The sequence below is a fragment of the Bufo bufo genome, chromosome 3 (genome assembly GCF_905171765.1).
Source record: "Bufo bufo chromosome 3, aBufBuf1.1, whole genome shotgun sequence".
In the NCBI taxonomy this organism is placed as follows: Eukaryota; Metazoa; Chordata; class Amphibia; order Anura; family Bufonidae; genus Bufo; species Bufo bufo.
Window position 1 is genome coordinate 116,261,093 of NC_053391.1, and position 17,647 is coordinate 116,278,739.

At 39.8% G+C, this 17,647-nt stretch overlaps 1 protein-coding gene across 8 annotated transcripts in view; it reads right to left on the minus strand.

The window, feature by feature from the left end:
• Positions 1 to 2,070: 2,070 nt before the first annotated feature.
• The window catches only part of RAP1GAP2 (RAP1 GTPase activating protein 2), a 685,016-nt gene continuing 669,439 nt past the window's right edge, over positions 2,071 to 17,647 (minus strand). For 6 of the 8 annotated variants that reach the window (XM_040423484.1, XM_040423483.1, XM_040423487.1 and 3 more), the window contains 3 exons: positions 15,722 to 15,839; positions 12,193 to 12,275; positions 2,071 to 4,496 (listed from right to left, as the gene is read on the minus strand). In XM_040423484.1, the coding sequence (XP_040279418.1) occupies positions 4,494 to 4,496; positions 12,193 to 12,275; positions 15,722 to 15,839 (204 nt within the window). In that variant the 3' untranslated portion in view covers positions 2,071 to 4,493. The remainder of the gene's footprint in view (positions 4,497 to 12,192; positions 12,276 to 15,721; positions 15,840 to 17,647) is intronic. The other 2 variants (XM_040423485.1, XM_040423489.1) reach the window with 2 other exon arrangements.

The following is a 17,647-nucleotide window of genomic DNA, read 5'->3' on the forward strand; positions in this document are numbered from 1 at the left end:
CTAGGTGTGCACAGTCTTTTCAGTATCTCACTATTGCACGGTATATAATATACTTTTTACCGGTAACAGAAAGCTTTTTTTAAGATACAAGTCCACTTTCAAAAATTCTTTGAGGGCAATGGAGCAGCCATGTGTTTGCTCATATTGAGCGCATGTATAGTTAGTAGTCCGATCTCTATTCGGTAAATGAGGTAGAGTGAACCCTACAGGACACACTGATACTGTATTGCCTAAATTTGGAGCAGATCACATGAGGTGCAAGGTGAAAAACCGCTGCCAAAATAAACTTTCCTCCAAGGCAGGGATGCCCAACCTGCGGCCCTCCAGCTGTTGCAAAACTACAACTTTCAGCATGCCCTGAAAGCTGTAGGCTGTCCAAGCATGATTGAAGTTATAGTTCTGCAACAGCTGGAGGGCCGCAGGTTGGGCATCCCTGCTCTAAGGGTATGGCCACACAGATTTCCTGAGGCAGTTTTGAAAACCAGGAGAGAATCATAGAAAGAGAGAAAGTATAAAGGACAGATACAAATTCTCTTTTTTTTTTAATTCACTCCTGATTTTGGCTTCCAAAACTGCATTGGGAAACCTAATCTTGGGGATGTACCCTTATAAGATTTGCCCCAGTTATGGGCAAGAATTTTTGGATGTAACACAGAATCCAGCTCTGTGAATGCTGTGGAGGAAGTGGTCATAGTGAGACTTCTTCCTGATCTAATATACTGTAGATATAGTCTATCTCAAACATACAGTGGCACTCTGTAATCTCCAGCTGAATTCACTTTGAGGCAGAGATCATTAGTCTGAAGATGCACTGAAAGCGAAAGCAGTAGAGAAAAACTGCACTTTTTTTTATTAAAAAAACAAATTGGAAAACTGATATTTAGTCCAAAAAGGTTTAAAGGGTTTCTATCACTTCATATCACATATTTAGGTGTCAGACACTAGCGATCCACTAGTGTCTGCTCTAACAAACCATCCTAATATGATAGGTTTTGGGGCAGCCGTTTTGCTAAAATAACAACTTATATCTATATGCTAATGAGCCTCTAGGTGCTATGGGGGCGTCATTAGCACCTAGAGGCTCCGTCTACCTTCATAAACTGTCGCCGCCCAGCGCGTCCCTCCAGCCCGCCCATCTCCTGCTGAATGCGATTCTCTCCGTGCGCGTCTCTGTTCTGCGCATGCGCAGTGAATGTCTGACCGCTTCCCTACTCAGACATCTCCACTGCGCCTGCGCCGATGACATCATAGTGCTCCGAGGAACAGGCGCAGTGGAGATGTCTGAGCAGGGAAGCGGTCAGATATTCACTGCGCATGCGCAGAACAGAGACGCGCACGGAGAGGATCGCATTCAGCAGGAGATGGGCGGGCTGGAGGGACGCGCTGGGCGACGGCAGTTTATGAAGGTAGACGGAGCCTCTAGGTGCTAATGACGCCCCCATAGCACCTAGAGGCTCATTAGCATATAGATATAAGTTGTTATTTTAGCAAAACGGCTGCCCCAAAACCTATCATATTAGGATGGTTTGTTAGAGCAGACACTAGCGGATCGCTAGTGTCTGACACCTAAATATGTGATATGAAGTGATAGAAACCCTTTAAAACTGAATGATAAAAACATAAACCTAAAGGTGCCCAAAGCCTTTAAAGTGTAGCTCTGCTGAAGTTTAAAACTGAAGACAGATGCTGACAAAAAGTTGGGTTAGGGGGCATTAACTAGGCTGTAAGGCCCTGATTTATCATACATTCATTCCAAAATTCTGGCATCAAAAAGTCACAAAGTATGGCTCTTGCAACTTTTACACTCACTTGAGCAAAATTTTGCGACTTTTTGTCAAGTTTTGTAAAATGGGTGGAACAGTGGGCGTGGTTAGCGATGTTAATGAGTTTCGCTCCAGATTTATCATTGCAGCTTTTTTTTAAAAGTCACAAAAAGTCGCAATCTTACTCCAGGAGGAGGGTGGAGTAAGAAAACTGGAGTAGCTGGACAGAAGAGTTAGGTTTAAGGACAAGCCAAATTTATCAAACAACCTGTGACATTTGATAAATGTGGCACAAAGTACTCCAACACAGACTCAAGCAAAAGTGACTTCACATATTCTCCTCATGATAAATTCCCCCCTAAGTGTTTTGTGGTCTGCAAACCATGGAACTGTTATACACACTAATACCGGCTGTGCGGACCCACCATGGAGCGAGCATATGAATAGCTGCTGCAAAAGATAGATGTCCTGTATGTCACCACAACATGCGGACCAAAGAACCATTGAAGTCGATGGATCTGCACCGTGATGCGGTGTGCACACGGCCAGTGTCCGTCTTTTGAGGATCCGTGTAGGAATACATCCTTGGCCAGTTGCTAAAGCAAATAATGGATGACCTGCCTAGGAGCGTACACCTCACTTGCTTCACGGTCATCCATACTCACACCCCTGCAGCATCCCCTGTCGTCAGTTTTAAACTTTGGTTTATATAATTCTGGAGCAAAGCTTCAAGTGAACACAATGTGGCAGCTACCACCTACTGTATCTACGAAATTCCGCAGAGGTGGAAAAAGTGCTGAATCATATGGCGTTACTGTCCAATTTTCAATCCAAATTCTCTGCATCAAGATTATTTCTCAAGAGTGGGTAGTACGGTACATGTTCCTGCGACCAGATGATATTACCGAGCATTAGTCTAGCCCACATCCACACTCAAGGAGATTTTCCAGAACTAGAAACACAACAGGGGAGATTTCCTGATCAGTGCCAGAATTCTGCTGTAATTTGTGCCAAAAAAACAACAAAACAAAACAAAACAGAAACCTGACGTACATGCCTGCAACACATTTGTTAAGTGATTTAGACACTTTCAGACACTTTTTGCAACTCATCCGACAAGGGTCTAAATGTGATCGTGAGCTAAAAAATTTGTCAATTTTATGGGCATCAATTAAGTCAACAAATAAGTGGTGTAAACACGGCCTGATGAAGCAGCTGATTATCAGTACGGAAGTGTTCCTTCACGACAAATGTCTGCAAGTCAGTGGGGGTGAAGCACTGTATGAGGGTGAGCGATGGCTACTGCTATCACTCATCCCCATACAAATTCATTGTTTCTGGGGAGCAGAAACTGCTGCCCAGAAACTATGACTTCTGTGTCCGCATGAACGATTGTTTCATCAGATGAACAAGCGTTTTGATCGTTCATCGGGTGATCAGCAGCAGCTTTAAATGGGAGAAATAAATTGGAAATGGGCATTCCTACGAACGTTCATCCTTGATAATCTACCCAACAATCGTGCAGTGTAAAGCCTGTACTAGACTGGCAGATTATCTACCAGATTATCGCTAACTAGAGTTTGTACGAACGCTCGTTAGTGGTGATCTGGCAGTGTAATACTGCCGCTGATGTACGAGCAAACACTTGTTCATTGGGCAATTGGAATCTTTCAACAGCTTTAAAAATCATTGTTTGCCGGCGGCAGATTGTACTGTCTAATCACAATCTGCTGTCGGCAAACAACTGGACATCATGAGGACGAGCAGTGGTATAACGATCATTCCTCCCCATACTATGGAGGAGATCGCTGCATGTACTAGCAGTGGTCTTCTCCGCTAAGGAGCAGGTGATTGCCGGTAATCTCCTCCAGGATTGCAACCAATACAGCCTTAAAGCCACCTTTATATTAGACAGTCTATAGGTAAACCAGATTTACCAGCAGGCATCAGCCACGGTGATAAATCTGATGCAGTTTAAGATTGTCCAGTCGTCTAAGTTCCCACTGTCTTACTTTAGAGAGTCTTAACAAATGTACACCAATGTGTAACGAGGATGATGACCTATTCTGTGCCTTAACTTCTGCTTATGTTATGGGACCCTGATTTGTGATATTTCCCAATATTGGATTAGTTCTTCAAGCCATAGCACATTCAGATGTACTTGTGCATATATGTTGCATAAGGTGGCAAAAAGCAGCCATGTTTAATGAGACCGTTCACCTCTATAGGTCTTCTAATGTGACTCTATGGCAGCAATGAGACGTGCCACATGAAGATCCTAAGGTAGATGGAACAGCAGATATCACTGTATTAAACATCAAGTACTACCTAGAGAGAATGCCCAAAATTGTGGTAAGAATTCCAAAATTCCAGTGAATCTCCTTTAATAAACTTGGCACTCGGTGATGAGGTGCTATAAAGTCCGTGCAAGTACGGTGCTTCACATTAAAATAAAAAAATCTCTGCTTTAGATAATGTGAAAGAAAAATATGGGCAAGAGTCAATTCCACTATTGGACAAGACAGGTCATACTATAAACTCTGTTCACAAGACGAGTGTCACAGGACACAAGGAGTGCACTAAGATGGCAGTTCGTTCTTTGATTAGTGGGAAACAGCTTGGGAGTTAGACATTTCCATGAATTCATTGAGGCAGTAGCTTTTCGTGGAGTGACTATACCCTCGCAGGCCAGTTTTGAAGTTGGTAGTTCCACTTTGACAGGGCGTCAGTTCACTGCAACACAAAATGAACAGTCGTCAGTACAGAAATGATGGATGAGGAGACATGGTGTGTACAGGAGATCATGCTGAAGCTTAGCATTCAGAGCTCCATGTTTTGTCACAATCACAACATGACACAGGCAGCAAGACAAAGACGTATGTAAAAAAAAAAGTCAAGACCTCAAGCATACAGTAAGCTGTCAGCAAGAAATGCAAAATGATGGCAAAGATATGTATTTTTTCCAGCTGTCTAACTGAACTCAGTTGCGCTAAATCCTGACTGATAAGCAACTGTACACATGAAGAGGACTGACTCAGCCATGTAAGGCACATTCAGGGGTGCACCTAGCCTTTCTGCTCCCTGCTCTACTGATCAATCATTTGGACCTGTAGGCACTATATGCATTAGCCTTGGGGCTCATGCACACGATTGTATTTTTGGTCCGCATCCGATCCGCATTTTTGTTCTATTCTTGTCTGCATAACAGACAAGGGTAGGATTGTTCTATTATGGGCTGGACATTCTGTTCCGCAAAATGGAAAATGCATATCGCCGGTATCCGTGTTTTGCGGATCCACAATTTGTGGACTGCAAAACAGGTAACGGTCGTGTACATATGCCCTTACCAACTTAAGGACCTTGCCATTTTTCACCTTAAGGACCAGGCTGTTTTTTGGAAACTTGACATGTGTCACTTTATGTGGTGATAACTTTGGAATGTTTTTACTTATCCAAGCCATTCTGAGATAGTTTTCTCGCGACACATTGTACTTCATGATAGTGAAAAAATTTGGTCGATATAATTCACCTTTATTTATTAATAAATCCAAAATTTACCGAAAATTTTGCAATTTTCAAAATTAGAATTTCTCTGCTTTTAAGGCAGATAGTGATACATCATAAGAGAGTTATTATCTTACATTCCCCATATGTCCACTTTCATGTTTGCATCATTTTGTAAATGTAATTAAATTTTTTAGGATCTTAAAAGGCTTGGAATTTTAGAAGAAAATTTAAAACTTTTTAAGAAAATTTCCAAAACCCATTTTTTTAAGGACCACTTCAATTCTAAAGTCACGTTGTGGGGCTTACATAGTGGAAAACTTTTTTGGCAGATTCTCCATTTTAATTCATTTTTTCCTCTAACACATCAAAGCGGGTTAACAGCCAAATAAAACTCAATATTTATTACCCTGATTCTGCAGTTTACAGAAACACATAAACTGCTGTACGGGAACACGGCAGAGCACACAATTTTTGAAAGAAAAACAATCATGTTTTTATGTCTCCATTTTCAGAAAGCCAAATCTTTTTATATTTTTTGGGCGATTGTCTTAGTTAAGTCTCATTTTTAGCACAATGAGATTACGGTTTGATTGGTACTATTTTGGGGTACATACTACTTTTTGATCGTTTGGTATTACACTTTTTGTGATGTATGGTGACAAATTAATTTATTTTTTGGCATGGTCTTTATTTTTTATTTTTTTACGGTGTTCTCCAGACAGGCTAGCTCATGTGATATTTTTATAGGGCAGGTTGTTACGGATGCGGCGATACTTAATATGTTTTTTTTTTATTTTGGGGTACATACTACTTTTTGATCGTTTGGTATTACACTTTTTGTGATGTATGGTGACAAAATAATTTATTTTTTGGCACGGTTTTTATTTTTTTACGGTGTTCTTCAGACGGGCTAGCTCATGTGATATTTTTATATAGCAGGTTGTTACGGATGCGGCGATACTTAATATGTTTTTTTTATTTTGGGGTACATACTACTTTTTGATCGTTTGGTATTACACTTTTTGTGATGTATGGTGACAAAATAATTTATTTTTTGGCACGGTTTTAATTTTTTTACGGTGTTCTCCAGACGGGCTAGCTCATGTGATATTTTTATATAGCAGGTTGTTACGGATGGGGCGATACTTAATGTTTTTTTTTTATTTTGGGGTACATACTACTTTTTGATCGTTTGGTATTACACTTTTTGTGATGTATGGTGACAAAATAATTTATTTTTTGGCACGATTTTTATTTTTTTACGGTGTTCTCGAGACAGGCTAGCTCATGTGATATTTTTATATAGCAGGTTGTTACGGATGCGGCGATACTTAATACTACTACTTTTTGATCGTTTGGTATTACACTTTTTTGTGATGTATGGTGACAAAATAATAAATTTTTTGGCACGTTTTTTTTATTTTTTTTTACGGTGTTCTCCAGACGGGCTAGCTCATGTGATATTTTTATAGAGCAGGTTGTTACGAATGCGGCGATACTTAATATGTTTTTTTTATTATATATTTTGGTTTTAAATAATAAAAACATTTTTGAAACAAAAAAATTATGTTTTTATGTCTCCATTTTCTGAAAGCCATATCTTTTTTAATTTTTTGGGCGATTGTCTTAGTTATGTCTCATTTATTGCGGGATGAGATGATGGTTTGATTGGTACTATTTCGGGGTAGATACTACTTTTTGATCGTTTGGTATCACCCTTTTTATGTTGTATGGTGACAAAATAATTAATTTTTTGGCACGATTTTTATTTTTTATTTTTTTACGGTGTTCTCCAGATGGGCTAGCTCAGGGATGGGCAAACTGCGGCTCTCCAGCTGTAAAACTACAACTCTCAGTATGCCCAGTCTATCTACAGATATCAGCCCACAGCAGGGCATGATGGGATTTGTAGTTTTACAGCTGGAGCTGGAGAGCCGCAGTTTTCCCATCTCTGGGCTAGCTCATGTGATATTTTTATAGAGCAGGTTGTTACGGATGCGGCGATACTTAATATGTTTTTTTTATATATATTTTTTGGTTTTAAACAATAAAAACATTTTTGAAACAAAAAAATTATGTTTTTATGTCTCCATTTTCTGAAAGCCATATCTTTTTAATTTTTTGAGCGATTGTCTTAGTTAAGTCTCATTTTTTGCGGGATGAGATGACGGTTTGATTGGTACTATTTTGGGGTACATACTACTTTTTGATCGTTTGGTATTACACTTTTTTGTGATGTATGGTGACAAAATAATTTATTTTTTGGCACGGTTTTTAATTCTTACGGTGTTCTCCAGACGGGCTAGCTCATGTGATATTTTTATAGAGCAGGTTGTTACGGATGCGGCAATACTTAATATGTTTTTTTTATAAATATATTTTGGTTTTAAACAATAAAAAAAAATTTGAAACAAAAACATTATGTTTTTATGTCTCCATTTTCTGAAAGCCATATCTTTTTTATTTTTTGGCTGATTGTATTATGTAGGAACTCATTTTTTGTGGGATGAGATGAAGGTTTGATTGGTACTATTTTTAGGTACACACACCGTATGACTTTTTTATCGCTTTGTATTAAACTTTTTGTGGTAAAAGGTGACAAAAAATGGCTTTTTTTAGCACAGTTTTTATAATTATTTTTTTTACAATGTTGAGCGGACAGGGTGGATCATGGGATATTTTTATATTGTAGGTTGTTCTGGACTCGGCGATACCTAACGTGTGCTTTTTATTTTATTTTTCTATTTTTCACAATTTTATATGTCTCTTTTTATGGGGAAGGGGCTTTAATTTTTTTTTATTGTTAAAAACACTTTTATTGGGCTTCCGTAGCTGGCACAGGCATCGGGGGTGCCATAGCAACCATCAGGTCCCCCGTCACCGCAGCACGGGGACCCGATGGGGATGTACAAGCTGCCGCAAACCCCCTGTATGCCGCGGTCAACGTGACCGTGGCATACAGGGGGTTAATCCGCCGGCATCAGTGCTTTCACCGATGCTGCCAGATACAGCAGGAGCCCGGCTGTCAGTATCAGGTGGGCCCCTGCTGCTGATCGTGGCAGCGCGTGTGGGGCAGCCGTTTAACCCTAGGACGAGAATGCTCGTCCTAAGGCGTTAAGTATCGGCCAGTTAGGACGAGCATTCTCATCCTAGGTCGGCAATCTGTTAAAGGTAGTCTGTCACCAGAGACCTCCCTATCCATCCCTTAGCATAGACACATAGCTATAGTTCACCTAATGAGTGTTGACCTGAGGCTCTGGTACTGTTACTTTTTCTTAATATGCAAATTAGGCCTTTGGTGCAACAAAGGCGTCACCGTTGACTTCATTGCATCCAATGCCTGCTTCTTTTTGTGGTCAGCCCCCCCTCGCTACTATGCGACTGCATGGGCCTGTCAATCAAAGCAGTGAGGGAGTGGCTGGCCACAGAAAGAAGCTGAGATTGGATGCAATGAGAGCAACAGTGACATCCATGTTGTTCCAAAGGGCCTAATTTGCATATAAAAAGTATCATAACAGAGCATCTGATCATCAAAAAGAAAATAATAATGGGAACCACAGCTATGTGTCTAAGCAAACAGATAGGGAGGTTGCTAGTGACAGATTGCCTTTAAAGAGAATATGTCAGAAAATAACCTATTGTTTAAATCATGATTTTATGTTAAACATATTTTTAAGAGCTTTGATTATGTTGTTTTTAATATTCTGTGGTACTTTCTATATTAAACAAAAATCCTAAAAGCCAGTGACAGATAACACCTATATAGTCCACCATGCTCCTCCCCCTCCCTGCTCTGTGACCTCTGCACAGGTCACACCGCATGTCTAAACAACAGCTCTCTAAATGCTGTTAGCAACAACTCAAACCGAATGGCTTCCCCCATAATCATGTACAGAAAATAAACACAAAAAAAAAAATCTACAATCAAAAAATAAAAAACTGATTAGAAAAATATGTGTCATTATCTGGTATTGAGCAGTAAAAAATAAAGATGATACATTCCCTTCAAGATTTCCTTTTGATATAAAATAACTATAAGGGAATCTTTGTGTCTATTTCTGGGGTTACACAATAGCAGGAGATGTGCACCAGTATGTGTGATTTACATGTGTGTAGTGCAATCATTTCTTGTAATATAACATGGTATAGTAGCTTCTTATTATTTACTGTGTGCCACATACAGTAATTGGACATATCATAGCATATCGATAACAGTATTACGCTGCGCCAGATGTCAGGTGACACTAACCGCCGTGCCGCCCTAGCCTAATAGTTCTATTGCCGTATACTGTGCTCCCTCCATTCTCATCTAGACCCCTGAGGAAGCTGCAGTAGCAGCAGTACATGCGGGGCTTCACCCTCCTGTGTCTTAGATTTAGCCCTGGGCCTCTTGATATTTTCTTTGAATTCACACAAATTTGCCTTTCTTTGCTTATGTTCTATTGGATGTAGCATTACCATTATATTGACTGTATTTTGGAACTTTACTGCAGTTTTTTGATTCCTTTGCTTTTTTAGTACTTTATGACACTTTCTTTCTTGCACATTAATTGTGCACTTTTTGCACTGTAAAAACAAACTTGGCCTTTTTATATGTAATTGAAGTTTTTATTTTAACCCTGGTGTTCTGATCCACTTTTGGTTGTTGTCCTTGGCCCTCGTGTATGAATTACGTATATATTTTATATGTTTTTAGCCCCTTTGGATATGTTGCTTCCCATTAATTTGTAATTTAATACATTTAGCTTTATCACTTATCTTGGGTGTACGTGTCCTTGTATGTATTTGCTCTTTTTTTTTCTTTGATATTTATAGGACCATTCTTATCTTGAACAGTTTCCATTATTAACTAATTTATGTATGACTTGTAGTTTGTGCATGAATGATAATGAAAGCAAGTGTAACAGTAATAGCGTAATAGTCAGCATGTCAGTGACGGATAGTTTAAGCAAGTGTGACAGGGACTGACACTGTGTGAACAGGGAGGAGTATAACTTTTTTACAGCATTTGGTCCGAAATCTTCTTAAGAATAGGGAATGTGCCTGATCAGTGTTGGTCCAACCGCTTTGGCCGCCGCCATTCATGAGAACGGGGGTCCTGTGTTCTCCGCATGAATGGAGTGATAGTCAAGCATGCTCCTGCAGTTCCACTAACTGTCAGTAGGACAGTTGAAGACAGTCGAGTACAGAGCACAAGTGCCATAGAAATTAATGAAGCAGCAAGCTATGTGCATGCTCAACCGCTGCTCCATTCATATTGGGGGTGGGGGGGGGGCATAGGACCCCTATTCTCGTGATCAGTGAGGGTCCTGTGGATAGGAGATGAGTTTAAATCTTGAGACAGCCCCTATAATCAATGTAGGTTTTTATCATCTATACATACAATGTCAGCCAGTAGACATCTTGAAAGTGAAAAACTAACATACAGTACCTTTTCATTAGAGAATGATTTGCTGCATCTCCATAAAACCCCATTAAATTAGCAGGTTCACATGTGTCCTCATTTATGTCACATTTTAAAACTGTCCTATGAAGATTGTTATGCCCATACAATGATACCAATGAAAACTACAAGTCATCATGCAAAAATCGAGTCCTTGCAGAGCTTAGTAGAAAGAAAAATAAAAAAATATATACGAGTCTCGGGATGCAGAGATTAAAAAAATAAAATAATTTTTTTTTTGCAAGGGGGTTTTATTGTGCAATAGTAGTAGAATAAGAACTAGGGCAGTGTTTCCCAACCAGTGTGCCTCCAGCTGTTGCAAAACTACAACTCCCAGCATGCCCGCACAGCCAAAGGCTGTCTGGGCATGCTGGGAGTTGTAGTTTTGCAACAGCTGGAGGCACACTGGTTGGGAAACACTGAACTAGGGTATATGTATTTGATATTGCAGTAGTCATACTGACACAGAAAATAAACTTATCTATGTTATTCATGCCAAAAAATTAGTGCCGCTAAATTTTTACGTTAAAAACTCAGTGGCATTATTTCTGGGTTCCCCCCCCCCCCCCTTAAAACTGTAAATCAATGAGTTATGTATGCCCCAAAATGGTAATCATTAGAAACTACTTGTCTCGAAAAAGAACAAGCCTTCATACGGCTAAATGGAAAAATAAAAAAGTTATAGGTCTTGGAGAGTGACAATACAAAAAGGAAAAAGTCCTTCGCCACTAAAGCCCAAAACAGGCCAGTCACTAAGGAGATCTAACCCAATTATCTAGTGGTGGTGATGAGAAGCCTCTTGGTATTTAGCTATGAAGGTTAGTACTGTAAGGTATTACGTTATCAGAGCTTTCAAACAGTTTAGCGCAAGCCTGTTACGATTGCCATACATGAATATAAATTGTGTAGATGAGACTACTGTTACGATTGCCATACATGAAGATAAATTCAAAAGATCAAATATAGATGAGACTATAAGCTAGAAGACGCAAATTATAAATACTAAGCTGCTTTGCATGTTGCAAGCTCTCAGGGCACTGGATCATTTATGTGGCTCACGTGGCCATTTTTTATGCAAAAGAACATGGGACCTTATGACAATGAGTGATTATAGACTTAAGTAACAATTTGGCAGATGGTGTAAATCTTTGTCATTTCTTTGTAAACCAGCACAAATAAAATACACAAGATAAAGCTAAGCTCCTCTCCATTGCTTATGAGTTCCACTTTAAAAGAACAGTCTAGTGGCAAACACATGACTTCCATTTACCAACTAGTGTAGAAATGTCCATTACATTCCCAGGAAGGAAGAATCCAGTCACAGAACAGCCATGATGGAAAATAGGGTAAGGATAGGAACTAGCCTACTACCTACAGTATATGTGACACTCAAACTTTTCACAAGCCAGCTCATATGACACAACAGTACAGCTCGACCATGCTGCCTTGGGTTGGACATCTGTAGACAATGCTACTTACTGTACTTGAGCCGGAACTTGACTGGCTGAGTTTATCAAAACGAAATTTGAGGTTGGATCTTGGGGAATTTTTACTCTTTACATCTGTGAGAAGGAAAGATGATCAGAGGTGCACTTGATTTTATTCATTCACCTTATTTCCTTCAGACTATATGTGGGAAGACAGAGTACTATGAATTTACTAGCTACTTATAGAATTTAAAGAGGCATAGTTGATGCTCTTCACACTGTACAAAAATAGTAAAATTCTGGACTTCATCCTTATAATGTGAGACTCATAAACATAATGATGGTTCCTCAGTCTACACAAAAAATGTGAAAACCATTGTTCAATTTCCTGATCTTCTGATGAGTTATAAGTGCTTGAAGTTACAGGCCCAAAGCCTGAGTCAGAACAACCTCCGTGTTCTCATGAAATCTTTGAACCTGTCTTCTGTTCTTATTCCGCCTCCTAACAGGGATATTATGTGGATCCAAATCATTCTCCATCTTAATGTTCACATATAATGGCCAGAATATTGTTAGTGCTATGTATGTGTTCACAATAGGTTGGATCCATACAATGTTGGCCAGAACACTGTCAGATGTTGTGAGAACCTGGAAATATTGTAGCCTCAGGCTTGCTATAGTAAGATTTATTAAACATAATGAAATCCTGGTTTTCTATTCTCTTTAAAAACTGCTGTTCTGAAAATTTCTGAATTATATACTCTTAATCACATTCTTAGTCTGCAATACCTGGTATAATCTGGATATAGACTCCTCATGTATCTAGACAAAAGAGTTCACTTTTTCCCACCTAAGAGCTACTTTGATTACTTCCATATGTCATCCTATAGAGACATATAGGTTCTTGTTACAACAGTTGCCATAATGTGATTGGATGATTTGAACTGTAGGTTGTAAGGGAACACCCAAGTTTTTGCTTAATAAAATAAATCTTCTGCCATTTGAGGTCGGAAGAAGATAGACCACCATTAGTCATGTCTTCTCATTCTTTTGCCCCTAGACTGATTTTTTGAAGCATTGCAAACAACATGATTAGATCACTTGATTAGGAATCATGCAAAAATTCTACCATGACAGACTTCAAGCACTGATAACTGAGCACAGGTCCTCTTAGACCCCTTTCACATGGGCGAGTATTCCGCGTAGGTGCAATGCGTGATGTGAACGCATTGCACCCGCACTAAATCCTGACCCATTCATTTCTATGGGGCTGTGCACACGAGCGGTGATTTTCACTCATCACTTGTGCGTTGAGTGAAAATCGCAGCATGCTCTATATTGTGCGTTTTCCACGCAACGCAGACCCCATAGAAGTGAATGGGGCTGCGTGAAAATCGCAAGCATCCGCAAGCAAGTGCGGATGCGGTGCGATTTTCACGCACGGTTGCTAGGAGACGATCGGGATGGAGACCCGATCATTATTATTTTCCCTTATAACATGGTTATAAGGGAAAATAATAGCATTCTGAATACAGAATGCATAGTACAATAGCGCTGGAGGGGTTAAAAAAAAATAATAATAATTTAACTCACCTTAATCCACTTGATCGCGCAGCCCGGCTTCTCTTCTGTCTTCATCTTAGCTGTGTGCAGGAAAAGGACCTGTGGTGACATCACTCCGGTCATCACATGATCCATCACCATGGTAAAAGATCATGTGGCGGACCATGTGATGACCGGAGTGACGTCACCACAGGCCATTTTCCTGCACAAAGCAAAGAAGAAGACAGAAGAGAAGCTGGGCTGCGCGATCAAGTGGATTAAGGTGAGTTAAATTATTATTATTATTTTTTTAACCCCTCCAGCGCTATTGTACTATGCATTCTGTATTCAGAATGCTATTATTTTCCTTTATAACCATGTTATAAGGGAAAATAATACAATCTACAGAACACCAATCCCAAGCCCAAACTTCTGTGAAGAAGTTCGGGTTTGGGTACCAAACATGCCGATTTTTCTCATGCGCGTGCAAAACGCATTACAATGTTTTGCACTCTCGCGGAAAAATCGTGCATGTTCCCGCAACGCACCCGCACCTTTTCCCACAACGCCCGTGTGAAAGAGGCCATAAGCTTTTCAGTTATAGTTAAGGACTTCTGTGATTGTTTCCAATATTCAGTAACAACAGCAAAATAATAAAAAGAATGAGTAAAGAGAGAAGACTACATGCACTATAGCTAAAGGTTGGTTGGTCATTTGCATGTCATTTCATCTGCATGTCTATGGCTCTTTGTAAGCCTATCATGTATCCCATTCATAACATTTAAGCCACCTGCCTCTTATTGTGTAGGACCCCCTTATCCAACAAAACAGCTCTATCTCATCGAAACATAGACTCTACAAGACCTCTGAAGGCTTCTTGTGGCCTCTGGCACCAGGATATTAGGAGCAAAACTTTTAACTCCCGGTGGGGCCTCCATGGAATGGATGTGCATCAATGAAAGTTTGGTGCCCATGACCCTGTTGCCAAATCGCTGATGGCCCTTCCTTGATCGCTCTGGTAACTACTAACTAATGCATACCAAAGGAATACCCTGTCATTTTGGAGATATTCTGACCCACTTGTATTATTTGGCCCTTGGCGGAGTCACTCAGATCCTTACGCTTGCTCACTTTTCCCGTTTCCAAAATATCAACTCTACTGAATTAATAGTTTACTTGGTGCCTAATTTATCCAACCCCATAGCTGCCATTGTTTGGAGATAATTTTAGTCGCTCTACCAGTTTTAATGTTATGGCTGATGTATATACTGTATATGGAAAAAATACTGCAGAGAGGAATTGTTTCTACACATGATTAGCTTATACAGGTATGGTTTATGGAAGAGATATGCAGAATGCACATTCATGGACTTTTAGCATATGCTGGGCCATATATATATATTAAGCAGCATACTATCTATACAGTTGACCCCCTATATTAGCAAATACGAGCAGTACTATAACTCAGATTAGATATCTTGCAGTCTACATTTGTACTATCAAGCTGCAGCTTTACAAGAACTGCCCTATTTTGCTGAATGGCTGAATATGAAATTCTGCTTCATCTGCTGCCATAAGTTGAATCAAGTCTACTGTATTCAGTCCTAGAGATATTGGAGGGGGGGGGGGGGATGGGTGGGGGCAAGGTTTACAGAATTCTGGCCTCACAAATTCGTAAAATAGGGCTCTTGTGGCTTACTTGCGCTAAAATGTTGCAACTTTTTGCATTTTTATACCATGCCCTCCAGTTTTGAAAATGGGTGGTAAAGTGGGTATAGTTAGCTAGGGTCTCACTTCAAATTTATCACTGGGATTGTTTTAAAAAGTCACAAAAAAGTTTCAATTTCTCTCCAGTAAAGAAACTGGAGTTGCATTTACAGACAAAAATGTTAGGTTCAACGATGTACCAAATTTAATCAACAACAAGCGATATTTGATAAATCTTGGTGCAACGTACGTCAACGCAGACTCAAGCAAACCTGACTTCAAATATTACCCTCATGATAAATTCCCACCATAAAGTGTAATAAGGGAAGCACCTGTAGGGCTCCTGCTCATGATTACAGGGGTAGTGGAAGTATGGTTCTCGTGGCTAGGCGACGGGCTGTAGACAAACACCTCCTGTTTGTAGGGTGATGCGTTCAGAGGTTGGCTGCCCTGTGGAAAATGTTTGTAAAAATATATTTAGATCCCTTTTTTTTAAATTTTTTACTTCATTTAAGGAAGGCAAAGAATAATTGATGGATCTTATTTACCAGTATGAGGCAATACATACATATATCCGTTATATGAGAAAAACTGCTAGATTGTATCTTTGTACCTCGAGGCAGTCAGATCATTTGTTTCTATGGCTACCAGAACATTTGCGCACATTGCACCATTATATTAAATAAACCCTAGATGTTATAGATTGACTTAAGCCACTATAGTGGTAAACCAAACATTTTTCTCAGATACAAGCTGACAAAACAATCTATCAAGCTGGCTACAAACTGCAGAAGACATCCTAATGGTTGCGTCAATCCTGTTAAGACCCAGTGTATGAAGGCTAAACCACTCACGCTAAATACATCATAAAAGTCCCAGTGAGAATGTATTGCTTCTCCAGTGCCATGGGAGTTTCCAACAATATTAAAGCAATATATAATTTTCTTTGCATGAGCTTAGAACATTAAAGACCCATTTAACATTTATCTCCTTTATTAAGTAATCATATAAAAGGGCAAAATGTCATCCTGGAATTATAACGTGATGCAGCTCAGGACCAGAATATGGCTATGTTCACACCTGGGTTGTGGCTTCTATTCATAATGACACTTTTGCCAAGCCGTTGTATGATGGATACCAGAGCACATGATGGAAACCATTGACATACAAGGCATTCCTTCATTTTGTTGGGAAGAATAGCGCTACATGCAAAGTATTTTGCAAAACTATACAATGTTGTAGCTAAGAAGGCTCCAACATTGAGAAGTCATTCACTTGGAACTTGGGAGGTGGACCTCAGACATTAAATATGTTCTTAGAAATGAGCAAGCAACTCAAGAATTGTTGAGAATAGTCCTTATATAGGGGCATCAGTATTGAGAGATTTTTATGAAAGCTCCCCAAAGTTTTATCTCACCAAACAAGCACCACTCCCCCCCCCCCACTTGTTTTTGTTTTACAAATGTGTCCTGTAAAACATTGGTGCAGAAATCATTTTTTCTCCACACAAAACAATATTTCCATCTTAACCAGTAGATTCATGACATCTGCAGGACACAACGTTCAGGACACACATGAAGGTAAAGCATGTTTCTGAAGATTGTCGTTTGCTCTATTCTGACCAGACATTCCTAAAGGGGTTTGCAGGCCAAGGAGCCAACAATGCCAATGGTGGTAACCTGTGGGCAATTAAAAAAAAAACTCCTGTCCTTGGTCGCACCATTCCTGTGACACTGTCCAGTTCTCAGCCATTTCTGATCCCATGACATGTGCTAGTAGGGACCACTAATGCTAGTGATTGGCCACTGCAGTCAGAGGACCAAGCCACTTACAGTCCAGAGGGTAGCAGAAACGGACAGATTCGTTTTTTTTTCAGTTCCCCACAGGTTACCGCCATTGGTGTCTTTGGTTCTTAGGCCAGATAAGTTATTTATTGTGTATGGCCCAATACTGAAACTTAGAATCCCAACTCCCAAGTTAAATGTACTGTACTGTAGGTGAATACCTGGATGGTATGGCATAACATAGGAGTCACAGCTAACGTAGGCATAAAGTAGAGAGTTTGCAGCTAATATATTAAAGGTGCTCATACATATAAGACAAAGTTAGGCAAACTCACCAAATCTGGCAGAAAGTGCTGGTGTTCTACTGTGTATGGTGACCACCCAACTCTCTCCTGACGCCCCCTGGATATCAACATTTCTAAAACTTTGTTCCTATAGGATATAAGCCACCGCCAGAGAGGCATGGTGGCAGCT